Source organism: Carassius carassius, chromosome 40 (genome assembly GCF_963082965.1).
Source record: "Carassius carassius chromosome 40, fCarCar2.1, whole genome shotgun sequence".
NCBI classification, from domain to species: domain Eukaryota; kingdom Metazoa; phylum Chordata; class Actinopteri; order Cypriniformes; family Cyprinidae; genus Carassius; species Carassius carassius.
The window spans coordinates 27121059-27148567 of record NC_081794.1 but is presented as its reverse complement, the minus strand read 5'-3'; the positions used below and the strand labels follow the sequence as shown (position 1 = coordinate 27148567).

General features: G+C 35.8%; 1 protein-coding gene across 2 annotated transcripts in view; it reads left to right on the top strand.

Moving 5' to 3' along the window:
- dock1 (dedicator of cytokinesis 1) overlaps nt 1-27509 on the top strand; it is a 251029-nt gene that overhangs the window by 149073 nt on the left and 74447 nt on the right. Inside the window, exons 28-30 of one of the 2 annotated variants that reach the window (XM_059532817.1) lie at nt 7382-7483; nt 8277-8371; nt 8978-9371. In XM_059532817.1, coding sequence (XP_059388800.1) covers nt 7382-7483; nt 8277-8371; nt 8978-9002 — 222 coding nt within the window. In that variant the 3' untranslated portion in view covers nt 9003-9371. Of the gene's footprint in view, nt 1-7381; nt 7484-8276; nt 8372-8977; nt 9372-27509 lie in introns of those variants that run through there. The other variant, XM_059532816.1, reaches the window with a different exon arrangement.

The window sequence follows — 27509 nt, the reverse complement described above, 5'->3', positions numbered from 1 at the left end:
CCTAGCCGCTAGTAAGGCCACACCACCGCATGGTCTCCTCCAGGGTGACATGTGTCTCCTTTGCTTGGATTTTGTTGAATCAGCATATAGAGTCGTTATTTTCATCAGGTTTTGTGGTTCTTTTGCTCTGTTATATGTACGCGCACATGCATTTAGAGAGAGACTTTTTGTAACCCGCAGGATTGGTCAGCCCTTATTCCATGGGTTTTGTCCAGCTGTCATGACTGAAATCAAAGCATCTAAATTCAGTTCCCTGAGCAAACGGCGTTTGAACTTCCATCTCCAGAGACGCACTCCAGAAACGCTCAGTGTTTTGTGCTCTCAACACTTGTATCTGTCAGCAGCGCTGTAGCGGCTCAGTGTTATCCATGCAGATGTTGAGACTCAGGTTTTCTGTACCTGCATCTTCTCTTTGTTGGTGTATTAAATAGTTTGTGCAATTTCATTGAGCCTTCAGCATGTAATACTATCCAATTTTGACTGTGTTTAAATTCATTCTGCTAGTTTGATTATTATTATTATTTACTATTATATATATTATATATTATTATTTTTTTGTAAAATCAGCATAGAACATGGACAGAAGTCAGCAGATTCCATCTGGGTGTGGTGATGAAGAGGTCAGTTAATCACCCAATTAAGATATTTAACCCCTGCAATTTCTTGTGCTTATGGTAAGTGTTCTGTAAGTTACTTTAGATAAAAGCATGTGCTAATGAAGTGAGTTTTATAGATCAGTCAATAGTGAGCTAACAGTGGATGAGTTATGACCGTCAGCAGGTCCACTTGAAGACTGCAGAATCGTGAGAATCTCTCTCAACTCGCCTGTCGTTCACAACCTGCATCCCTGCTGCTTTAATTAGGACCTTAAAACAAGAGCTGCTGAGATCTGTTCTCATGCCAGACATCTTTCCTCTCTCTGTCTGTCTGCACGTCTTTCATTCAGCTTGTGTCTGTACAGTACTAAAAAAAAGCACTTTTTACATTTTCTTTTCTTTCCTTTTAAACAACAGTACATAAGAACAAAGAGTTCCACAGCTTTTCTAATAAAAGCACTAACTTTCTCTGAGCTGTAGCTGTAATCAAGTTGAATGCTGCCAGTAAGTAAACACATTACACTCAATTATAGGTGACAGTGTGTTGAACTGCTTTGTGTGTGTGTATGTGTGTGGTAATAAACTGAATTAAGCCGAACACCAACTCACACACATGCAAATGTCTGAAGGACTTTGGACCGGTTATGACATGCAGTCACAAAGAGACACAAAGTCTGTTTCTACACAAAGGGGTCAGTCTGAAGTGTCTGTAGATATGTGTCACTGTTTAATCTAGATTAAGAGATTTGTTTGGTTGATACAGACAGAAGATGCTGCTGTATAAACACCAGACGGCCATTATAAATTCAACAGCTCATATTCTACATTAGCATTAAATTTTTTCCCCTGAAGTCCAGTTATATTAATAGTAATGTTTTTGTGCACCAAAACAGGCATTTAGTTGTTCATGAACATTTTCCATCCTTTTTCAATTTATTATATTTATCCAATGAGAATTAGATTTTTAGTAGCAAACCAGTAATCTCCAACAGTGCTAAGGTGTAAATGTGCCAGTCATGTGTTAATGTGCTCATTGTTACGGCATGATACCATTATGATTTCCAAGCCATTTTTTGCAGATCTTTAAAGGAATAGTTCACCCAAAAATGCAAACTTGCTGTTAATTTATCAACTCTCAGGCCGTCCAAGAAGTAGGTGACTTTTTTTTTCTTCAGTAGAACAGTGAAAAAGTTTTTAGCTGAAACTGTGTTCCTTGGTGATTCAAGTGATTCAAGAAATGCAAGTCAATGACTACCAGCACTTTGAGAATTAAAAAAAAACAGAAAATGAATACCCGTGGCTCCTGATGATACATTGTGGTCTTATGAAGTGAAACGTTTGGGCCGTGCAAGAAACTAAATATTACAACATTATAGCCAGCAGAATGAGTTAATTCATTATAGGATCAGATACGCCAGTATTTTGGCTAATTTTGAGTCTGAGAGATTTTTGATCGACTAACATAAATAGATCTGTGCTGTTTAAGCTGCAAACTTTTCAGATGGTTCAGTCCTGTTTGGTGAACTGGTTCATTCAGTTCATTAAAAAGAACCGGTTCAAAAGAATGATTCATTTGTGAAATAGACATCACTTTGGACCATTTGCCTGAGGTTCTGGATTTCAGGTAATAGTGCTCAGTTTCTTGCACAAACCGATCGTTTCACTTCATAAGACCTCACTATATTGTCAGGAGCCACAAGTATTAATTTTGCGTTGCCTGATATGCTTTGTTTGACTCTCAGAGAGCTTTGGCTTGCTTTTTTTGAACCACCAAGGTCCACCATGGTTCTCTCGGCTAAAAATCTTCTGTACTGATTTACTGAAGAAAAATAAAGCCACCTACATCTTGGATGGCCTGCAGGGGTATTAAGTTAACAGCAAATTGTTATTTTGGGTGAACTGTCCCTTTAAGTTTGCTGCTGTTTTTGCATCGCTGCATTTCTCCTGCGCTGGGTTTTTTCCTGCTGTGCGTCCCACAGATGCTGCTGCTCCAGATGTTTCCAGGCTCCTGCTGGTGTCTCTACAGGAGCAGCATGTCTTCGATTAAGCGGACAGGGATTCTGTCTTAGCAGCTCCATTTGTAACTGACAGAGCCATTATTTCATTAGTGTGATTTAGCTGTAAATGAACACGCTCCAGCGCTGTAATAAAACTGACTCGACCTGAAGCAAGATTACGAAATGTTCAGCCAGGCACGCCTCCTCCTTTTTGCCCTGCTATTGCATCTTGAAAACAGTATTCTGAAACTACCCAGACTGCATACTGTTTTAGCATGTAAATTTCCATTGTGTTGCTTTTGAAGTGTGCTTGCAGTACAGTATAAACACTTTTTGAGCTGATGTTGCATTCCATTCAAAGGAACGGTTTGGGATTTTCCTACTTGATATTCAACTTCTGACCATAAAAGCCGCAACATTAATTGACATGCACTGTTCATTCTGCAGGTGTTCGACTAAGAGCATAAAAGTGCTGCAGCCAAATTGTGGCTGTAACTGATGCATACAATGCCAGTTTTTGCTGCGCAGGTGTGAGATTATCACTAGCCGAGGACATTTATTTCTGTTTTTGCAGCTGTTTCTGCAGATGTTTGCTGCTTGCGATGCAATATTTGAATTGAGTGTTTGATAGTTTTGTGACTGTCCTTGTTTCAGTTTTAAGGTGTCAAGGAATAAAAGATTGAAACTTAAAGCAAACGTTTGAAAACATTTTCTCCATTTAAATGTTGCACAGTGGAGGACACAGTAAATCAGAAGTGACAGTAAAGACATTTAGAATGTTACAAAAGATTTCTATTTTAGATAAATACTTTTAAAGTTTCTGTTCATCAAAGAATTCTAAAAAACATAAAATATATCATGGTTTCCACAAAACTATGAAGCAGCACAACTGTTTTCAACATTGCTTATAATCAGAAATGTTTCTTAAGCAGCAAATCAGCATAGAATCGTTAGAATCGTTTTTGAAGGATAGGAGTAATAATGCAGAAAATTCAGCTTTGATTAAATAAATTACATTTTAAATTACATTCAAAAAGAAACCAGTTGTTTTAAATTGTAATAATATTTCACAATGTTTTACTATTTTACTGTTTTTGTTTATCAAAGAAATGTGAATATAAATGTAAATAGATGCAAATGTAAATAGATTAAAAAACTTTAAAACTTTCAAAGTTGCTTTAATTGGCTTTCTGATTGGCTGTGCAAGATGTTGGCCACTCCCATTACCTCTTGTTTGCAGAGTTTTAGAGGTGTGGATATGTTATGTGTGCTTGATTATTCGCTGGGGTTGCACAGACTGACCTTGAGGAATCTCTGGAGCTGAAGTCAGGAAAACTCTTGAGCAAGATCTTATTCTTTCGCTCTGACTTTTATTTGATCGACCTCCTTAAGAAAACAGTTTCCATGGCAACAGGCTGAGGAGCACAAGATGAGAGCGAATCGGCTGCAGGATTCCCGTCCGCTCAGAGAAAGAGAGAGAGGCCTGTCATCAGAACTCAAACCAGCACGTGATCTAAGTGAAAAGCCTTTTCCATCAATCACCATTATTTCATGATGTTCATGTCTCAATCTGAGAGCTGCACATCTGCATACTTTTTCATCCATCCATCCGCCTACTGTTTATCTTTCCATCCATCCATCTTTTTTCCAGTGCTTTCTTTGGTTCTTTTTTTCCATTGATCTTATTTTCTTTCCCTTCCTTCATCCTTCCATCTGTCAATTTATTGTTTTCTTACCGTCCATACATTCATATGTTGTTTTTCTTTCCATCATCCATTCATCCATTATTTTTTTTTCTATCACCCATCCATTTATTGTTTTTCTTTCTTTCCATCCATCCATCTGTTGTTTTCTTCCATTCTTCCATCATCCATCATTTGTTTTTCTATGTATCCATCCATTTATTGTTGTTCTTTCCATTCACCCATCCTCTTATTTTTTTTTCTTTCCATCTGTCATCCATCCATTTTTTTTCTTTTTATCATCCATTTACCAGTCTGTTTATTCTTTTTCTCACCATCCGTCAGTCCATTTTCTTTTTTGCGTCAATCCATTTTTCTTTTTTCTGTTTTCAGTTCTTTTCTCAATCCATCTATTTTTCTTTTTTCCTTCCATATAAAAATGTGTTTCTCTATTTTTTTTTTTCAATTCAATTCAAATGAGCTTTATTGGCATGACTTGCACAGTATTGCCAAAGCACTGATTATTGCATGAGCAAAGAACAAAAACAAAACAAGAATAGATCTTTGAATCATTAAGTAGATAATTACATGAATACATTTTTTTTTTATATAAACTGTTTTGTCTGGCGTCAGCTCTTGATCAGCACATCCAGGCTCTTTGACTTGTTCCTGAAGAGCAGATTGGGTCTCCTTGTGATCAGGTGATTGAAGGACTCTGCTGCAGAGAAACTCAATCATGTGTAATTCCTGCATGAGTAATACACAGCAGGATTCTGTTAACTTCTAGTAAAAAACTGGATCCTTCATCAGGAGTAATGGCATGCTTACACATGCTGAATGAGAGCGTTATTATTCCTCCCTTCAGATCTCACAGCAGGACACCGTATCTGCGCATCACTCACTTCAGACGTGAACGGCTGCTGGTTTGGACTCATTTGAAGCCAGCCTTTACTGGCACTGTCATTCAGTTTTGGCTGTGTGTAGAAGAAATGTTTCTGGCTCTGAATTACTGAATCTCATCTGTCCATCACCCAAATCACTCGTGTAATCCTCAGTTATTCCTTAAATATTAATATAATAAGAACTGACCTATCCTTTGTCCTTGTCATTTTATCTTCTCTGTTTTTAGGTATAAGTGTAAGCTGTCAGTGCTCCTTTGCTGTAGAAGATAACATTATCTTTTCAATATTTCACTCCATAATAACAGTCTTTCTTCAGCCCTTTATGCCATTATTTTTAGTCATGAAGTTAATAGTTAGGTGAGTAAATGACCTCACAACATTGCTATTTTGTGTGTGTGATGCCAGAGTTGTCTGTCATTGTGTACTGTTCAAACACAAATCCTCAGATAGGATGTTCAGTAAACATAAATATTAGCTATCGAACCACATTAGCAGAACGGCGAGGCGCTAATCTCTCGCTCCAGGCTAACTGTGTTTGCTGTTTCTTTACACAGCTGGGAAAATAAACTTTGTGCCTCTGAAATACTGTAACTTCAGCTAACAAATGTGTTGAAGCATGAATATTTCACAGAAGACCCCAGTTTTACCTCTCCAGTCTAACTTTCTCCAGTCTTTTCTTCATAAGGTGAGACGGAGAGAGAGAAAGAGGGAGCTTGTCATGAACATGAGCTGTGTGTTGTGTTTCTGCTGAGTTATGTAGGCCAGACCTAATCACCGCTGCAGGAAAGACTTGCAAATGGAACGCGGAATAGCCCCTGTCACACTTTCAAAGTGCAAAGGCTTCGCATGCGTCTGGTTACGGTTCGCAGTGTTTGCTCAAGTGGAATGTGCTGGAAATTTTCTTCCTCCTTTCAGATGGCTGCAAATTAGCAAAGATGAGCAAAGTGGCTTTTGAACTAATAAGACTCCTACGCATTGTCGTATTTATTTTTTTTCTCCTTCAAGTCCACTCACAATGTTATTCAAGGTTTCTTCCATCAAATTTCCATTTTCAATTTTCCACCCTCTTTCTGACCCTTTTAATTGTACAGTTTTTACAAGATAGAGAGAGAAAAAGGATAATGCATGAAGAAATTTAAGATGTCTTGCTGTAATATTAATTAAAATTTTATGAAAATTTGTAAAAACTGCTGCATACATGAAATTTTACTTTAAAATTTTTATCGACAATTTATTTCTTTTTTAATTGCAATTCATGATAATGTGCTTAACTTAATTGATATCTTCTTTTTTTAAATATATATTTAAATATAAAATAGTGATTCAAAATTGTAATATTTCACAATATTTTTTTGATTTGTGACAAGACACCATTAAACACATAAAAAATCTGAATGTTTGCAAACTTTTGACAAATATTGTAAGTTTTAAGGTTTTAAATATTTAACTTGCATCTGAATGACACTTGAATGGAGTTTTTTTTTACATAAATATGACCAAGAACATAAAAAATATCCTCAGCTATTATTAAATTATTTAAAGCATGATGTATTTGTGTATTTTCTTATTGCTTATTTTCAGGTTTTGTATTAAAAGAGGTTTTATACTATAAGTTATGCATAAGATATGAACTTTCTCTCTTACTTACCTGTCTTTAACGTTACATAAATGACATTTGAATAGTTTCCTCAGCAGGTAATGTGACATTTTCTAATACACTGCACAGATTTGATCCCCACTGCCTGTTCGAGGTGTTTTACTGCCTTTTTGTTGTGTTTTGAATCTTAAATGAGTTTTTCCCCTCCGTTTCATTTCTTATCAATTGATTTCTGGTTAATTGCATGTTATATTAGTCCCAATTCCCGCATGTGGGAAAGTGCAAGTATCATTAGATTCCTTTAGCGTGTCTCTGACTGCTGTAATCAGATTGGAGAGATATTGATGTCAAACACTCAGTGCTCACCACATTACTTTCTATCAGAAGTGCTGTTAATGAGATATACGTTTTGGAATTGCCGCACGTCTTCTCTCGGTGAAGTTCCTCAGAGTGGCTGTAATGTGTGCGTGTGTGTGGTTCATTTTGAAGGGTTTATTCCCCTTTAACAGCAGCTCTTTGCTCCTGTCAGTGTTTGATTGACAGGTGCTCGAGGTGTTCTGCTGTCACTGATCAGCTGTCTATCGGGTCTGTCTCTCTGTCTCTGCAGGGCAGTTTTGTGGCATGTATGACCGGCACTCTGCGGCAGATGGAAGACTATCACTACACGCACCTCATCAGCACCTTTGGGAAGATGCGCACAGATGTGGTGGTGAGTTTCCATTTAATGCCAAGAAAAACTTCCCAAGGAACTGTTTACACCCACATGCAAACATTAGTAGACCGATATTAAAGTGCCATTAACCTGTGAACCAGTTTTATAGCTGGACAAAAAGACACATGTGGGTCAAGGACAAGACATCCCATTTTGGTGTCCAAATCAAATTAACTTACAAATGTTTTTTAATGTACACAGAATCAAATATTACATGCAACTTAAGTGTCTACTTTAATGTTTCAAATATCTTTTGTATAAACACAATGTCGAAATATGGATGAATTAATGTGTCGACATCATTCAGCGTAAAACATTTATGTAAAAATGAAACGGTGTATTTGTACTGACCTGCACTTATCAAAATACATGAATGAAAATATATTATATGTTAAATATGTTTATATTTAAAACGATTTAAATTTTCCTGCTGACAAATGGGAAAAATGTAGTTTAAGATTAAAGATTCAAATGACAATTAATTCATATTTTGGTGCTGCGCTGTGATCCATAAACGCTATCTAATGATTCTTGTTTTAAATATGCTTTATAAGATTTTTTGGTTTATGAACCACTGTTACACTGAATGAAATTTTCGGTGGGTGTTGTAAATCATGGTAAAGAAGTATTTTTTTTTTCTCAGAAGAAAATAAAATTGTACAGGACACATTATAATGTACAAAAAGAGCAACATGCATTGCTATATTAATAACGTTTAATAATGTTTATAATCAGAAAATCAATTAAAATTGAAGTCTGGTTCATCCCAAACTTTGTGACTCTTCTTTAGGATTTCCTCATGGAGACGTTTATCATGTTTAAGGATCTCATTGGGAAGAATGTGTATCCTGCTGACTGGGTCATAATGAACATGATGCAGAATAAGTGAGTACAGAAGATGTGCTCAGTACTGTTGGCTAACTAGTGTTCCCTATGTGCTGTGTTTCTATTGGTCAGACCCTTTAATAGCCAGAGGAGAAAGCAGTCTGTGTGATGTTGTTTTTCAGCGCTGTTTTCTGCCAGTAAAATGGGTTGATTTAAATGAACTAGTTGAGATGCTGTTCATTCATATAGCAAGTTATTTCCTCACTTAGTTGAATTGATTTTCTGTTTTTGGTTTTGCGCTGGAGCAACATCAGAAATGTGCAGTCGTGTAGAGGGAGCATTGCTTACATTAACTCTCTCTCCCTTCAACACATGCTGCTGTTGCTTAGAAACAGCAGTCAGAAATGGCCAAGAATGTGTTTGTGAATATTTATTTATTTATTTTCCCCATCAGTGCAACATCAGTTAGTGTGTGTGTCGGGCATATAGCGTTTCTGTGTGCACCTGCGTGAATTCGCTCTGTTCTCGCTCTATCAGAAGTGTGGCGGCTGCTGAAATGAAAGCCATGAATTATGAATCTCTGTGTGTGTGTGTGTGTGTGTGTGTGTCTTGTGTTGTGTTTTATTCATGCCTCTCTTCTCAACTCCTCTGCCAATCCGCGTCCAGCGTGGCTGTGAAGATGAAGGTTTAGCGCTCTTTCACAGCCAGCAGGAAGTCAGACTTGAGTTTCCTGAAGCAACCGTTTACCTGTTTCACAGCGTTTTTATGATGATGCATGAACAGTAAAGGGTAGTTACTGATTACATGTAATCTGGATTGCGTTATTGGATTCCAAATATTAAGTACGTGTTCTGTAATGGATTATTAGGTTATTAACTACAATTTTTGTCATGTAATTTCATAAACAGCACTAAGCAGGCAGGAGTTCTTTCTTTTGCTCATAATAATGCTTAACCATCTTTTTTGCCACCTAACTTACGTGAATGATGTTTTGCTGAGGACATAGCAATGTGATCTGCTGTTGGAAATAAAGTGCTGATCTTCAGATGCGCGAAGGTGAAGAGAAGTTCAGATGTTCAAACAAATAAGATCTTCTCAGGGCTCAAAGTTCTCCGGCACCGTGCCGGATTTCCTACATGCAGCGTTTGGCTGCCGAAAAAAATAATCCTACAGTACAGAAAAAAAAAAGTCTTGTTTATTTGATATTACTTTCGAGTCCATGAGTTCGCCTACCAATGGTAAGAGAGCAGCAGCTTTCACTCTCAACCAAACTAACATTTACTAGCCAATCAGAATGCTTTGCTCTTACAAACACGAGGTGTACATGATGAATGGAGAAGTGCGATTAAAAAATGCTGCGAGGTGCAATGGTCAAAGATGTCCATGTAGCGCATATTTACATAGAAAATCTCATTATAAAGCCACAGAGCTTTGTAAAGAGCTCAGAGTAATCTTGTCATCTCCATACGATATGATTGCCAGAACATATTTACTGGGATTTTTGAAAAGGTCCTATTCACACATGATCTATTAATGGTAACTTACTGGTAATTTACCAGTGAAGACTGTACATGTGAAAGAGGCTAAACTCTTCCACTGTATATTCTGTGAATTTGAATTAATGTTTATCTGGAAAAACTGTTCATTATCTCACTAGATTTGTAAAGTAAATCATTTATTAACCTTTTACCATCACAGGAGAATACATTAACCTATGTCTAAATGTGCCATGTGTTACTTTCACGATTTCCAAATAAAAGTTTGTGCATGATGCTAAATATAAAAATTTAATTGATTTAAACATTGTTTAATCACGCTGCAAAGTGACATGTCACCAGGCCGTTGATGCCCTCTGCAGGTATTTTTTTTTTTAATACATAATGTGCTTAAGTGGGTTATGTTCATATTGTTTATAGGCATATTACATTATGTATTTTAACAGTGTTGGTCAATACAATAATGTAATTTCTTGGTTTGATATTTTATTTAAGCCAACTATTATTACCTCATCATTATTTTATATATAAATAGCCATACTATAGCCTGGTTTTCACTTAAGTCTGTTTGTGTTACTAAAAAATGTCAGATTATTCAATTGTCAAAATAATCTGTGGTTTACTTGATTACAAAATAATTATTAGTTACAGCCCTAGATTAGTTCAAATATTTTTAAATACAACTGCATTGTTTAACTTATTGTAATTAAAAGACACATATTGTATCATTGAAAAATTTCTTAAAAATAGTATTAAAATTGTCATGTTCTAGTGAACCATGTATCTGTATTTTGTTTCATCTCGTGTGCTAAGTGTATTGTCACACCCCTAGTGTCGATAATCAGTGATATAGCTCTTAATTTTCTGAGTGTATGATACAGCTTTCATTCTTCAGGGCAACCATATATTCACAAAAGACAAAATCAGTTTAAATAAAGTAAGCAATAACTTTGTCATAGTATCCTTTCAAATGTTAAAGTCATTGCCCTGCCCCTGCCCCTGGATTTTTTTTTTTTTTTTTTGCTTTAACCTCTGTCTTCTGTAAAGTTTGGAGATATTTTCCCATCTATCTGTGCCAGTATTGTAGACATACTGTATGATACTGGCTTCTCTGTGTTACTGACACATTCCTGATGTATTCCTCTGCTGTGGAGCCACACTGCTGGGATTGTGTTGGATTTGTGTTTCGGATTTGATTGGCGCAGAAGTTGGGGGTCAGGATTCCATATTGGAATTCATAGAGTCTGGCAGCAGCCACCTGCGTACAGGAGCGATGATGGAAGACCCTTCACCCACAGGTGTGGGAAAGTGGAGTCAACAGGTGCATGAGACCGCGGGAAAACAATGTGCAGTCACCCTCTCTGTAACACACTCTATGGGCGTCACTGATGGAGGCAGATAAGTGTTTGTTTGGTGTGCCCTACTGCTCACTAGCTCCATGTGACACAGGGACTCCATTCACAGGGGAAAATCATCTCATCTCATTAAATTTCAATATTATTAACGATTTAACTTAACTAATATTTTAAAATTAAGATTAGAATGGTTGCAGAAAAGCTAAGCAGTATTTTCTTTTAAAATATTATATTTATTTATCATTTTTCAAAAAATAATACGTTTGTTACAGAAATTAAGTTTTAATTAAAATTGTATTAAGTACTGGTTTGATTTAAAATGAACTTCAATTAACTAATATTTTTACATTTTAAATATAATTCTTCGTGTTATACCCTGAGCAGTATTTGCATACAAAGCCTTAAATTTCCTGCCTTTTAACTTTTTAATTTAATTTAATTTAATTTAAACCATGCAAGATTTAAATTCATTTTATTAAATGATTATAATAAATTATATTAGATTAAATTAACAATTAGTTACATGAAATTACAATAAATTTTATAAATAAATTTATATTATAAATACATTTAAAATTTAATCAACTAATATTTTACAATTTAGAATATTATTTTTCATCATACCCTGAGCGAAATTTGTCTACAAAATCTTATATTTATAGTATACCTGATTTGTTCTGGGTGTTTGGATATTAAATTGCATGAAAAAAAAGAAAATAAAATAAAAATATTTGCTCTGTCATACAGTGAGGCTATATGAGCGGGTTCATGGGATGCTTTTAGTTTTGTTGTAGCGTCTTTTCGTGGTGTACATACTGTACATGCTCGTAATGTACAGGCCTGTGCTGTGAACTGCTGGGAATCAGTGTAATGCACCAGAAATAGTCTTTCTATTTCTATTTCTTCCCAAAGGTGATTAACACCTTCAGTCACATTCATCACAGAATGCAGGTGATGTGGAAAGAAGACACCTGCACTCAAAGCTAATGGACAATGCTAGATTAGATTTCTCAGGGTGTGCATGTGTTTGTGTTTATCCAGGTGAATTAACACTTTTGTTAATAAAGTGTCTGGATATGTTAGAAAAGATTCACATTATTACAGTTGTAGGAATGACAACTGTGTGAAATGACAAAATCTAGCAGTCACATCATTAAAGGATTTCAGATTTCTAATGCAAAAATGGATGCAGTTTTTGAGCATTTGTGCACATTGCTTTGTTCATGTTAATTTAGTGTATAATCAGTTTTCCATATATTTTACTTTTTTTGTGCTGTCTTCACACATCAAAAGCTCTCTCTTTTCCCATCTGGATTAACTATGCCAATGCTGAATTAATTTTAAAATCAGATGACGTTTGAGCTGCAATCTTTGATATGTATTTGAGCTTTTTTTCAGAAAAGTATTTCAGGTTACTCTAAAATGTGACCCTGCAAGTTTTTAACATATTTTTATCCCAAAATCATCTCTCGTTAGGAATTAACTGCACCTGCTGATTTAGTTGTTTTAGCATCCAGTTAATTAGTCATTATGCAGATTAGGTAAAGCCAGTCACACCCATAACATTCACATGATATTCATAGAAATGTGTGTGTGTGTGTGTGTGTGTGTTTATTTATTTATTTTATTACTTATTTAGAATACAACATTTTTCAAAAATGTTAAGTCTAAGATTTGTTTGCTCAGCATGCATTTATTTGATTTAAAAATACAGTAATAATTTGGAATTTTTTTTCCTTTAGTAATGTATTTTATTCCTGTAATAGCAAAGCTAAATTTTCAACCAACTTAATACCACATTAATGCATGCTTGCTGTACACTGTAAAAAATTGACTGTAAAATTTACAGTAACTTGCCAGTAAGATTGTAAAATTTACAAGAGTACTGTAAATCATTAACTTACAGTACAATTGTACTGTAAAAAACACAGCACACTGCCTTATATACATGTATATATGCTGTACATTTTTTTACAGCTGTAACTAAAATTAAAGTCAAAATAATGTTTATGAATGCAAGTGAAATTACAAGAGCAACAATGAACTTACATGTACTGCTATACATTTTACAGTAAATTAGAGCATTTGATGTGGAATTCAATTCACTATTTGTGTGCTGTAAGTTAAAGCATTTTTGTCAAATAAAACTCACAATAACAGGTTCATTAACATAAATAATTTATTTTAATTGCTATTTAGCATAACCAGATTCCAAAATGTATTTAGTGAAACAATAATAAAAAAGGAGATTGCACATTAAATGCAAGGCTTTAGCCTTGGTTTATTTATATAACAAATTTATTGTGCAATAATGGCTATTTAAAGGGATAGTTCACCCAAATTATGTCATTAATAACTCACCCTCATGTCGTTCCAAACTAGTAAGACCTCCATTTATCTTCGGAACACAGTTTAAGATATTTTAGATTTAGTCCGAGAGCTCTCAGTCCCTCCATTGAAGCTGTGTGTACGGTCTACTGTCCATGTCCAGAAAGGTAAGAAAAACATCAAAGTAGTCCATGTGTCATCAGAGGGTCAGTTAGAATTTGTTGAAGCATCGAAAATACATTTTGGTCCAAAAATAGCAAAAACGACGACTTTATTCAGCATTGTCTTCTCTTCCGGATCTGTTGTGAGAGAGTTCAAAACAAAGCAGTTTGTCATATCCGGTTCTCGCACGAATCATTCGATGTAACCGGATCTTTTTGAACCAGTTCACCAAATCGAACTGAATCGTTTAAAACGGTTTGCGTCTCCAATAAGCATTAATCCGCAAATTACTTAAGCGGTTAACTTTTTTAATGTGGCTGACACTCCCTCTGAGTTAAAACAAACCAATATCCCGGAGTAATGCATGTACTCAAACAGTACACTGACTGAACTGCTGAGAAGAGAGAACTGAAGATGAACACCGAGCCGAGCCAGATAACGAACAAAAGATTGACTCGTTCAAGAGTCAAGAACCGTTTCTGTCGGACGGGTCCGATTCGAGAATCGAGGAGCTGATGATACTGCGCATGTGTGATTCAACGTGAAGCAGACTGACACACAGAGCATCTGAACCGAACTGATTCTTTTGGTGATTGATTCTGTGCTAGTGTTTATGAGCGCAGGTAAACCGAAGGCTTGAATCAAGGGCAATCATCGCCAATGAAGTCATTAGGTCGAGCGCAAAAGAACCGGTGGGAGTTCTTCAACTCTTTTATTGAATCGAACTGTCCGAAAGAACTACTGGTGATCCAAAAACCGATGCAACCAGTTCTTGACTCGAGAACGAGTCAATCTTTTGTTTGTTATCTGGCTCGGCTCGGTGTTCATCTTCAGTTCTCTCTTCACAGCAGTTCAGTCAGTGTACTCAGTGATGGATCTACATTTATTCGTTCGCGAACCGGATATGACAGACTGCTTTGTTTTGAACTCTCTCACAACAGACATGGAAGAGAAGACAATGCTGAATAAAGTCGTAGTTTTTGCTATTTTTGGACCAAAATGTATTTTCGATGCTTCAACAAATTCTAATTGACCCTCTGATGTCACATGGACTACTTTGATGATGTTTTTCTTACCTTTCTGGACATGGACAGTAGACCGTACACAGCTTCAATGGAGGGACTGAGAGCTCTCGGACTAAATCTAAAATATCTTAAACTGTGTTCCGAAGATAAATGGAGGTCTTCCTAGTTTGGAACGACATGAGGGTGAGTTATTAATGACATAATTTTGCTATTTGGGTGAACTATCCCTTTAACATAACCCGATTCAAAAATGTATTTGGAGAAACAATGGAGGAAAAAAAATAAAAATAAATAAATATATATATATATATATATATATGTTTGCACAATATATAGATATTGCACATTAATTGTAAGGCATTAGCCTTGGAAAAAACCTCGGAGAACAGCAGCACTTAAATATTAACTATGCAGTGCACACATTGCTAAAGTGATTATTCTAAAGTCATAAACTAAAGAAATGGTCTGAACTGTGCCTAACTTAAAGGCAAGAATATGAACTTGGAAATGGGGTCAGTCTCTGGTATCAATTCTATTGGAATACTTTAAATGACAAGTTTTTCAAAGTCCATCAGTTTACACAACACATACATGTGGGTTCATTCCATGCATTTTCTTGTCTCACTTTCCAGCAGTAACTTTTGATCCAGTTTCCGGGTTGATGCCCACAAGTCCTCTGTGGGAAAACACACACACACACACACACACACCATCTAATTATCAAAAACATTATAAACTTAAAAATAAAATACAAAATTACTCTGACAATTCAAATTACATTTAATTTCAATAGAGTTAGGGTCATTTAATTTTATCAGAAATTAATGTAAAAATATTTTGCGTTCCATGTTTACAATAAACACAATGTATAGATTATATTATAATACAGATTTAAAATCGCATTTCTAAAAAATTTGGCTATAGAACATGTAAATGTAAAATGCAATAAAATCAAGAATCTGTGATGTCAATACTCTTTCAACTTTAACTGAAAAAAAGTACAAAGAAAATATTTCCAATAATTTCACTGACCAACTTATTTGTATTTAATAAATAAACTAGTTTAGATATTGATGGCTGCAACACACTCCAAAAAAGTTGGGACAACATGGGACATTATAGAATTATTATTCTTTTTAATTATCTTTCATTGTTATTTTAGTGATTATAATAATTTCTTTTATTTATTTTTTTCTCGATGGACAACATCCACTTGGTTGGGGTCATGGATTCACCTATAAAAAATAAAGTAAGAATATGGCAGGGCAGGGCATAGATTAATAAGTGTTGTATAGCTCATGTTAAAGGGATAGTCTGAAAAGAATTAAATTAAGTGAAAATTACCATGATTTACTCATGCTATCCTAGGAGTAAATTACTTTCTTCTTTCAGACAAATACAATCGGAGTTACATAAAAAAAAAAAAATGTACTAGATCTTCTCACCTTTATTATGGTAGTGAATGACAGGCAAGATTTTGAAAGCCCAAAAAGTGCATCCATCGATCATAAAAGTACTCCACATTGCTCAGACCTTCTGAAGTGAAGCGATGCATTTGTTTAAGAAAAATATCCATATTTAAAACCATATTAATTAATCCTTTCCTCTGGTAATTCAAGCAAAGCAAGCTTTTCTCTCAGTTTGCTAAGAAAATATGACTGCCCAATGTTATGGATGTTTTGAAATTCTTCTACAATGCCTTGAATGGTAGACTCAGGCAATAGCAATTTAGCTTGCAGTTTCAGATAGAAGAGGGTTAAATTTCTTAGAAAAAGCGATTCATCCACAACTTCAGAAAGATTTTGATCTGCAACTTCTGATCTCTCACTCTCAGACACATCTGAAACTGGGGTTTCCATGGTCATAGCAGGATCTATCACAACATTTTATGTGTCCGTGATACATGTGATGCAAATGTAGATCTCACCTTAAATGTCCTGTTGCAACCAAATGGGCACCGGATCTCCAGACCTGACTGAATATGGCTCTTTAATGAGACAAAAGCTGTGTTAGGGTCCCACATTGAACTTCACAAATGTCTACTTGGCATTTAAATGTTTTATCACACATCTGTGCCTGATGCTCTTTAGCAGCAGACTGGTGATGTTCCCTGTGATTTCTGTATATGTGGGACTTCAATGAAGAAAACTTAGTGAAAATATGTGGGCAATCAGGTACAGCACATCTAAAACCTGATTTAGGCACATTTCTGTGCAATTTCACATGCTGCACAAAACTCAAAATTGTACTGCTCTCATTATTACAAAAGTGACAGATAAACATTTTCAACTTTAAAAAAATATAAACTTCACAAGCTAACAAATGCACAGCAATAAAGCATGTGCACTGCAAACTAACGTTAATGGCTTGGCATTCAAGTTAAACACTATTTAACTGCATAAAACCAAAACAATCAAGTTAAAAGCTTAAAACGTTTAAAAGCTTACATGTCTACTACCAACAACAATGTAAAATAATTTTATACCGAGCAGTTATCAAAAATTGTATAGTAAAATAACAGCCAGGCCACACTTTAATGGTGAAGAAAATATAGACAGCTGAGCTAATCGTTAATCTGTGACGACTCATCAAGCAAATACATCATAAAATTATACAAATAATCTAGATTATCCATTTTGCAAAGTGGATGTAAAATGATTCCATATTGTAGATGTAACACACCTTGACTTGCTCTCATTCGAGATCCTCCTCCTCCAGTAACCATAGAGCACGAGGTGAGCGCGAAAATTGAGTGCTGGTGATGATGACGCAAGCGCGTGGAAAGTCCCAGCTTCTTCTTTTTTGGTGTTTATTGGCGGTTGGCAACCTAACTTATTGGTGCATTATCGCCACCAACTGGAATGGAATATGGCTCAAGTTGTTTGCTTTTATAATTTATACAAATTTAAATAAACATAAAAACCAAACAATGGAAAGTCCCAATCCCCAAGATGTCCACTGAAGATGACGAAAACTTCTGCAACTGTTTTTTCTTTTTCTTAAAAAAGCATTTACTGCAGAAGTCATAGAAACATGCAATAACAGTGATGTACCTTTAAAAAAAACACACACAGTATCTTATTGGACCTCTAAAATTCAAAACAATTATGCTCCCACATGGCAAAATACAGTAATGCTGTAAAATTAAAAACACAGTAGTCTATTGTAAATATTTACTGTAAAAACTACAGCAATTTTTAACAGTGAAGATTACAAAATGACTATATATTAAAGCACACACATAAATGAAAATATATATAAATGCCCCTTTGCTGATATATTTTATGAATGTATTTATTTTGTTTGAATTTGGACTACATTATGTTACAAGATGCATAGTTTTGTGTAGTCAAGTGTGTTAAAGGTTTTGTGTGTGTGTGTGTGTGTGTGTGTAATTCACTCTATATGTGTTTACCTCGTGGTGATAGAAAGGAACATTGTAGCTCAGTATAGTTTTGTATTTAAAAAAAACTCGCTAGATGAAATCTCATTCTCTGGAAAGCTGGAGGTGCTTTCGTTGTAAACTGCAGTTTTTATGAGTGTGGTTTCGGTTTTAAAGTTAGCAATGCATTATTAAAAGCACGTCTCTGCCCTCCATAAGGTCTCATAAAGTTTGTGATTTCTGCCTCCAGAGATTGGCTTCTGTGATGTCAGCATTTCATCTGCTTATAATTCGGTTGGACTGCTTCTCCTCGTGGTGCCCGAGGACATCGTGTCTCTCTGATAGTAGCTGATTCTCGCTCTTGTTTCTCAGTCTCTCTGTGTGGTTTGGTGAGCGTGACCTTTCTCAGGCTGAGAGCTGCTCTTCATTCAACCAGTGTGACTCAATTTGCACATGATGACATTTGTTGTTCGCTCGCTGCTTGCTGTTGTTGAAGGCCTCTTGTGATTCAGAATGAACTTTATATTAAAAAAAGCACAAAAGAAACAAAGAAGGAATGCAAAAGGTCCCTTGAGATGCTCCGTTCTCGGCGTGATTCAGGGTTGAACTGTTTGAATGAGCGAATCACATGGTTTGAGCGAGATGTTCCTTGAAATGCCCCAGTTTTAAAATCAATAAAAATCTAATTTTGTCACAGAGATTGAAGCAGTTTTTTTTTTTTTTTGCAATACAGTAGAGGTTTGTTTGGTCAATGTTTTCCGAAACTCTGGTAATTTTTTATTTAATTATTTATTTTTACTTATTTTCATAATTGCTTTTGATCTTTTCTTTTTGTTTTTAATCTAGAACAACTCTGAATCACAAACAGAAAAACATTGGCAATTTTTGTTTTGTTTATCACATACTGTATTTTATTCATTTTCTTTTAATAAAATTAAATATATACAGGGCTTGACATTAACACCCGCCAAATGCGGGTGGATTTTGCTCATGGCGGGTAACAGTGACTCCAACTAGCCACTTGGGTGGGTTGAATAATTGCCAGTGTGTGAGTTGGAGGCTAAGTATAAGTTTAGCACAGATATATTTTCACTTGCGAACACTCTGACTCTGTCTGAGGGCTTCATAGTTTCACTCTCCATCAAGCGATCTGTGATTATTACTCAGTTCATCTCAGTGGATACGCAGCGCACCTGTATTTGATGTACCGTAAACTCTAGTGTTAAGGCGCACAAATCCCCGTCGCTTTCTCTCACACACACACAGAGAGAGAAGGAGAGAGAGAATTGAAGTGCTAAATTTAAACAATATTCTTTGTTGTATATTCCTGTCAAAATAACGGCGTTCCTATGGAAGTCTTCAGCTTTTAAGAACAACCGGGTTTTTTGGTAGTGGGTGGAGTTAATGCGCAAACGGCAATCTAATTGGCTGGCGCTCACCTATTATCGTCCCCGTTTTGATTTCAGCAAATCAGTTCAAGCGAATGCACAAAACCTGATTAATATTCATGAATCCAGCAGCTCATTAATCCTTAGTTATCCGTAGTGTGTTTTATAGTTCTTATTATAGAATTCGTATCATCATTATTCTATCAGTAGTTTTGTTAGTTTTTTCCCTTTTTTTTGTCAGAAACATTGAATGACAGAAAAAACAACCACCTCTCAAGTTAGAAAGTTCAGTTAAAATGAGTAATATGCAAAATAAAATAATACTTGATTATTATGAAGATTGACTGACTGATGTTAAAAGTATACTGATGTTAAGTGTTTAACAATATTATATATTATAGTTACAAATATTTATATTTATATAGTTACAAATTTTATATATATATATATATATATATATATATATATATATATATATATATATATATATATATATATACAGATATGTCTGTCTGACGAGTAAACTAAAATATTTACTAGCCAATGGCAATTCAGTTGCCAAGGTGTCCGTAAAGGGTTGCAACCTAACCTGTAGTCATTATTAGGGCCTGAGCACAAAAATGACACAAACTGAAATGTGTTCAACTTTGTCCGAACCATGGCATGCATTTTTCATGAGGTTTTCGAGACTGACCTACTTTCCATTGTAACTTTTAACAAAGAATTTCCCAGTGTGGTTCAATAAAGTAATTCTGATTCTGATATTTAAACAGACAGTGTTTCTATTGCTAAAGGTTTTTTTTTTTTTTTCAGTTTAGGTTTTTATCTTTTTTTTATGAATCTTCTACATCCATGCACCACTATTATTATGCAATAAGAAGCATTTTTTTTCTTTATCTTAATACATGGTTTTATTTGAAAAAGGAGAATCTAGTTCAAGCAAATATTAGCACGCCATAGTCAACTTTTATCAGGTAAAAGTCGATGTCAAGCCCTGTGTGCACATAACTAATAATGCAATCAAAAGTAGTGTATTGTGCACTTTTTTAATTCAAAAGTACTGCTATATGAACAAAAGTGCAGTAACATTTGGTTTGCTAACACTTTAAACAAATAGGGTGCTTTTTTACAGCAGTATTCCTTTATATGACGTAGTAACAGTTAAAGTACTTCTTGTAAATCTTAACTTATAACATCAATGCAATTCAATTAAATATAAAACTAGCTGTTTGCCACTGCCAGAACATTAATGTTTTTATAGAAAATATTTTATAGTTTGTTATAGAGAAACAAGTTATACTCAGAGTCCAGAGCCTCGATCCTAACATTATAACAGGCATCTTCCTATTAGAGACCTGCAGGATCACGGCACCCATCACATCAGAGAGCAGTGCGGGACAACACTTGATGTGTGCGGGATGAGGGAGAATAATTAGGGTGTGCTCACTCTAGGCAATCTTAACCCCTAAAGCCTGGTTCGTTTGACTAGTGTGATCGCTCCGTTTAGCAGACCCTGGCTCGAATAGAGTGCAGATCTTCTGATACATGCTGCATGATTGCATGAATATTTCTGAGCAGCAAAAGCGATGGATGTGTAAAGCAATATTGCACTCCACTGTGCTGAGCAAGCACTTCTCTGCTGTCTTCATGTGTCATCGGAAACTTCCTATTTCCCCATTTATTAAGTGATTACGAAATCGTTGCATTCTTTTCTGTTAACATATGACAGTGGTTTGTGAATGTTGACGCTTAGCCTAAATAATTATATATATATACATACATACATACATACATACATACATACATACACACATACATACATACATACACACATACATATGTATGTATGTATGTATGTATGTGTATATATATATATATATATATATAAAAAATATAAATATATAAATATAAAAAATATAAATATTTTTTTTTAAAGGTATACAGAGAACACAGCGGTAGTTGCTCTAAAATGAGAAGTGTTTATTAATGAGCTAAAAAGCATAAGAGGAGTATTTCTTTGACCTTGTGATCCTGATAATCAGTTTCTCCCAGTCCCATTAATGTTTACAGGCACATCACTAAAACTGGCTTTGCCAGCGTGACCTCAGTGTCATTGTTTTGCTCTTTCTCTCTCTCTGTGCCTGAACGAGCAGTGGAAACCCTGCACAAGACAGACAAATGTAGAATTATTTCATTTTCACACCAAATTACAGCAGAGTCAGATGAACATGCAAAGCTGATGCATTTCTGAGTGCATTGATGCATGAAATCGATCTTGTGTAGCTGGAAGCGTCTGCATTCACACACACAGCATATGTTTACAGCACTCTCTCTCATGCTTGAGTTAGTGTTGCTTTTATTTTGTTGTGGCGATATCTTCTGTGTGGTCAGGTGTTATTCACTTGTAGTGATTGAAAGGCTCTGAGGTGCAATGGCTGAGGTGCCAATCTTATTATGAGACGGAGAGCTCTGGCAGTGTGAAGTGCTTCTCCAACAGCCTGGCCAAACACCTCCAAACCAGCTTACACCTTTGACATCTCCAGCTGTGGATCACATTAACCCTTCAGGTCTCTCAGATTGTCTCCAGGCTCACTTAACCTAACATTGGCGGTATCAAAAAGCCCCTTTAATCTCAGCGGTTCGTGTTTTATTTTCAAAGCTCTGATGGTTATCAGCCATAATCTTTGTTCCTCCTCTGTGTGATTCTTAATCTTTCCCTGAAACACCTCCATCAGCTCTTTGGCTTTGAGTCTTATTATTCTCAAAAGGGCCTGTCGCACCACTGGAACCTTTTCATAGAACCAGAACTAATTGTGGAACTACTCACTTTTGGGTGTTTCGCACAGCCAGAATTAGGTGCGGTTTTAGTACTGGACTGCCTTTTTCGAGAATCAAATTAGGGTCTAACCAGCACAACAGGTACTACCCATGACACAAGTAGACATCGATTGGCCAGAACGCTCTTACCCGCCATGATTTAAAACGCAGTGTAACGTACTGGTAACATTGTGTCAACTTATTTCGCAAGTATAGTGAACACAGATAAATGTACGCATGCTGAAGTGCAACCCCCTTTAGCAAATGTAGCACGTTGTCGTTGGAGATTCTTAGTCCTCCTTTCCGTTCTTTCAATCACTTTACGTATATGTCGACATTCCATCTCCATTATTGTGACACAACTAAACCACAGCTCCGGTCCCAGCGTCCTCCATCCTCCTGTTGTTAACATTGTTGAAGACATCGCTGTCGATCCAGCTTATTATGTCACTTACTAGTACACATTGTCGGTGTGAATGCTATCCAGCTATTGGGGTTTTTGAGAGTTTCTATGCATTTGCTAAGGTGCTTTAAGAGTGTTGCTGTGCAGTTACCAGGGTTTTGAGTGTTTTTACAGTTGCTATAGAGTTTCTAGAGTGTTGCTAGGGTGTGTAGTTTTAAAAATATGCTTCAGGCCTCAAGCCTTATGTTGTGTTCTGCTGCACTTTTTTAGTCTGTTGACTTTTTGGGGTCTCAAAATGTTAACATCGCACACATGCTAGCATCAAACTCTGTTGAAGTCAGTTGCTGTATGTCTCTTCTGAGTCTGTAAGCATGCTCCCTATGTAGGTAGTTGACATCAGGGCAGCTCAGTATGTTTTGGAGTGGAGTTGGTGAATCTGTGGACAGTAGTGTGTGTAGACTGTAGTATGCCAGCGATAGTAAACCAACAGCTGGACAGATCAGTTCCACTCACAGCAGTGCTTAGTCTCTCTCTGCAATGCAGCATCTGAGCTACAGCATCACTTACAGTATGCTCTTTTCTCTCAGTTCCAATGGATTGCTGATCTACTTTGCAGTGCTATAAGAGATCACTAGACATGTATGAATAAGCTATATTTATACAGAAATATTCTCAGATGTTTTTTTTTTTTTTTTTTTTTTTTTTAAGTAAAGGCTAAATGAAGAATGAAGAAATGCCATTTTCTTCAGCTTTAGATGCCTAGTAATGACTGGGCATGGTTGTAATTAATTGCATTTATGAACACATGGAGTCACATGGAACTGATCAGTTTAATTTATCAATTTAGAAATTATTGAGCTCTGATAATTATGTAGGGTATATGAATGAGCATGTTAAAATTAGTCAGTCTGTAATCCTATAATGCACTCGTGAATTGAAAAAGCAGATAATCCATTCATGTTTTGTTATTTTATTTGCCCTTATTCTCATTTTTTTAGTTCTTGGAAAACTGTTCCAAATGGCTGCAGTTCACTCCAAACACACAATTACGTGCTTGAGTACTTTTCTAATTTTCCTAACCAGAAGAAATCACCATAATTTTTAATTAATATGGACATAATATCAAATGTCATGTGCATTACAGAACAATATGAAATTAATTCTAAAAGCTTTTTCTCTCTAGTTCAACAACTGTGGGGTTGGCGCAGTGGATAAGACACATGCCTTTGGTGTGAGAGACCCGGGTTCGAATCCACTGTGAGACACCAATGTGTCCCTGAGCAAGACACTTAACCCCTAGTTGCTCCAGAGGCGTGCGACCTCTGACATATATTGCAATTGTAAGTCGCTTTGGATAAAAGCGTCAGCTAAATGTAACTTGAACTGTGTAAGGTTCATGGTGAAATAGCATGCACCCCCCCCCTCCCAATAATGCACCCATAATGACTGCATACAAGCACTTGAGGGTAATACATTTCATATTATCCTGAAGCTTAAATGCAACAGTAAACATTAGCTCTGTTTTTTTTCTTTTTCCGTCTCTCTACATTTATCAGTCTAGATAGTTTTCAAAGTCTTTTCTGCTGCATTTATTTAATCAAAAATACTGGAACAATGGTCTTCAGTGTCACATGATCCTTCAGAAATCATTGTAATACACTGATTTGCTGCTCAAGAATCATGATTATTATCAATTTCTTACTAGAATATTGCTTTGTTTGCTTAGCCACATGCAAATATTTTTTTACGGTGTCATGTGTTGGGTTAGACTCCACAGTATGCGCAGATTTAGCTGGAACTCCTGGGTAAATTAAAAGGTGCTGCACATTTAATTATGAGCTGTACTTCAATTTTCAGGATAATTACATGGCGACGTTGTCTTGATGACAAGTTGGGATGTGTGATGCAGTCTCAGTGCTCATTCCTTTGAGCCCAATTACCCATAATCCTCCAAAGACATTGTGTAAGGTCTAAGTCAGAGAAGTTCAGCACATAATCAAACACATGCAGTAATGCTTGCGGAAAAACGTGTCAAACTTAAACTTGCATAAAGAAAATGTTTCTTGGGTTGAATTTAGGGCTGTCCAGGTAAAAGCAATAATTACGCATTTAAAGCAGATTCTATCTTTGACCCTAAGAACCACCTATAGTTCAAGCCAGGGTTGCCAGATCTGTAGTTTTCCTTGCAGCAAGCATCATTTGTAGTGCATTTCCTATCCAATAATCACAGCTTTTGGAACAAAGGAGCTTTGTCCTTTTTTAATTCTGATAAGAATTTTTTATCCGCTGTTCTGTGTGCACGAGAAATGTTGACTCATGCTGACGTCATGTGCGCTGTAGAGACTGTAAAATGTATTTAGTGTGAATAAAGCACAATCCCTCCGGGTGAGTTTTCTTAAATTTTCTGTCATAAAACGTCTTCAATACATGAAAGGGTAAAACAAATGTCTTAATTATCGTTTTGAGTCATCTTATATTTTGGGGATGGAAAAACATAAATCGTGCAGTATCACAAGACACTACAGGCTCGATCAGCATCGCTTCAGACTGCTTCAAAGTGATTCTCAATCACTGAATAGTACACATTTATGCCAAGTGATTGCTCATGAACTCGAGCTGATGAACTGTTACAATGTCTACTTTATGACCTTTATATAATGTTTTAGACTGTTGAAAGAATGCATATTTTCTCTCTCATTTGAAGGATCAGAAAAGAATCAGGATTTGAATAGTATAGACATTTCAAAATAAGAGTCCCAGTGTATTTCAAGCTTGTTTATAATTAAAAGTCACATGTTAATTTTTTTAAATATTTTTTCTGGGCATTATTTGTATTTTGGATACACAATTAATTGTATTTAATTAAATTTCCCTTTCATTTATAGTAAGCTATTGTAGTTTCTGGCTGTGATTCTTACCCACAGGAAGAAAAGACTAAGAATATTATTTGACATATATTCAATATGTACTTTATGTATCGGTAAAATCTGTGTCCCATTCACTGAAAGAGGCACTATATAACAAAGTAAGGAGAACTATAACATTTAAATGCTGTAATTTTGCATAATTTACAATGCATATAATAATACATAATATTAGTATTACATTTTAATAGATAAATTTAAATATTGTAAAAAAAATCACACATTATTTGTTATCTGTCACATTTTTGTGGCGTGTGTAATAGGAGGATTTTCCATCTGGTTACCATCACAAGTATATATCAAACCTGTGGGAAGCACTGAATCCTGTACAATTTATCACAAAATTTAAACAATAAATGCCGCATTGGTGCTCTTAAATGTGGCGCGAGAGATCGCTTCAGTTCAAGCGGTAGCGCAGATCTAGTATCTTCCGCTTTAATACGAGTCATTGCTCGAAATAAACAAGAATGAACATCCGAAGGTATCATTCTGAAAAGCAAAGTGTGCTCTGATTGGCCTGTTATCCAGTGCATTGATTGTTTACTGATCTGAATGAAAAGAGTTTAACACTTTGAGTCTGATGCTTTGCGGTGTCTGGTGGTGTTTAGTTTTACTCCCTTTTACCGCTAGTCACATTTTGCCCTTCTGTTCTGCTGTATTTGCTCAGCTGCTTTCAGATACATCCAGTGATGCTATCAAAGTTCAAGTTTGTAGCATTTTTATGAGTGTTGGACCTCTATCTGGGCTTGGTGACCTCAGAAATGCATATGATGGCTCTGTCGTTCAGGTAAAGGTTGAGTTATTTCCATCCACGCCGTGTCGTCTCTGTTGTCATTTAGTGCTTTATTTTATGTGGTATTTCAGAGTGAGAGGGAGCACGTCAGGTCTCGGACCTTGAAACCAGACTTTGGGAATTCATTTAGAGAGCTTTTTCAGCTGAGTCACTAAAGGTTAAAGAAGGAAGTCAACCTTAAAGAAAGATGGAAATACTCTGTGCTGCTGTGTGATTCTCAGCGGTCAGTTTAATTATAGCAGCAAGTTTGATATGAAGAGCTGGCACTATATCAGATGAGTGTGGGATGTTGATTATTTCATGTTTGCTCTTACTTATTTAACGCTTCTCTGAAGTAGTGCAGATTCCGGTTTAATTATTTCCCAGGGCTGCATTTCTAGATGGCATTTGACTGTCTGCACGTGACTTTCGCAGTCTTCTCTGATTTTTTTTTTTTTAATTATTATTATTATTATTATTTATTTATTTTTTTTTAGATCAAAGTTGGGTTTTCTCTATTTTGAGCTTAAAGAAATAGACCCTTGAAAATGAAAATGATTATTATATACTATACTACATGCAAGTAACCCTAAGCAAACCCTATTCCAAACCCTTATATAGTAAGTACATGTAGTTAAGTTGTTAAATGTAAGTAATAACACCGTAACAAGGTCACCATAAAATAAAGTGTAACCCTTTTTTTTTCTTTCATTGGCCCCCAGTTTAAACCCCCTGGTCTAAACAGCTAGTTAACTATCCGATCTTAAGCACGCTTTTTATAGACCTAATCAGGTTTAGGTTGACCATCTTTATGAATGATAGCATGTGACATTTGCAGTGGATTCTATCAGTCAACTGATGAATTCTGAGGGAGATTTTTTCTTTATGCTTGAAAAATAATTATTCATCAGATCACAAAAGCTCAATTGCAGTGGTATTATTTGATGAATCGGTCTGGCAGTGGAGGTTTGACCTTGCTTTATCTTTAAACACAAAAATGAGCCGGAGTCTATTTATGCTAGCATGTTAATGGATGCTGATGGCTATCGTGACTGCTTTCTGAACTCAATTAGCAGTGTGATAAAGTCTCATTAGCATTAAAGCTAGATGAGCGTGCAGATCATCCGGCATGAGTGTGAAGATTTC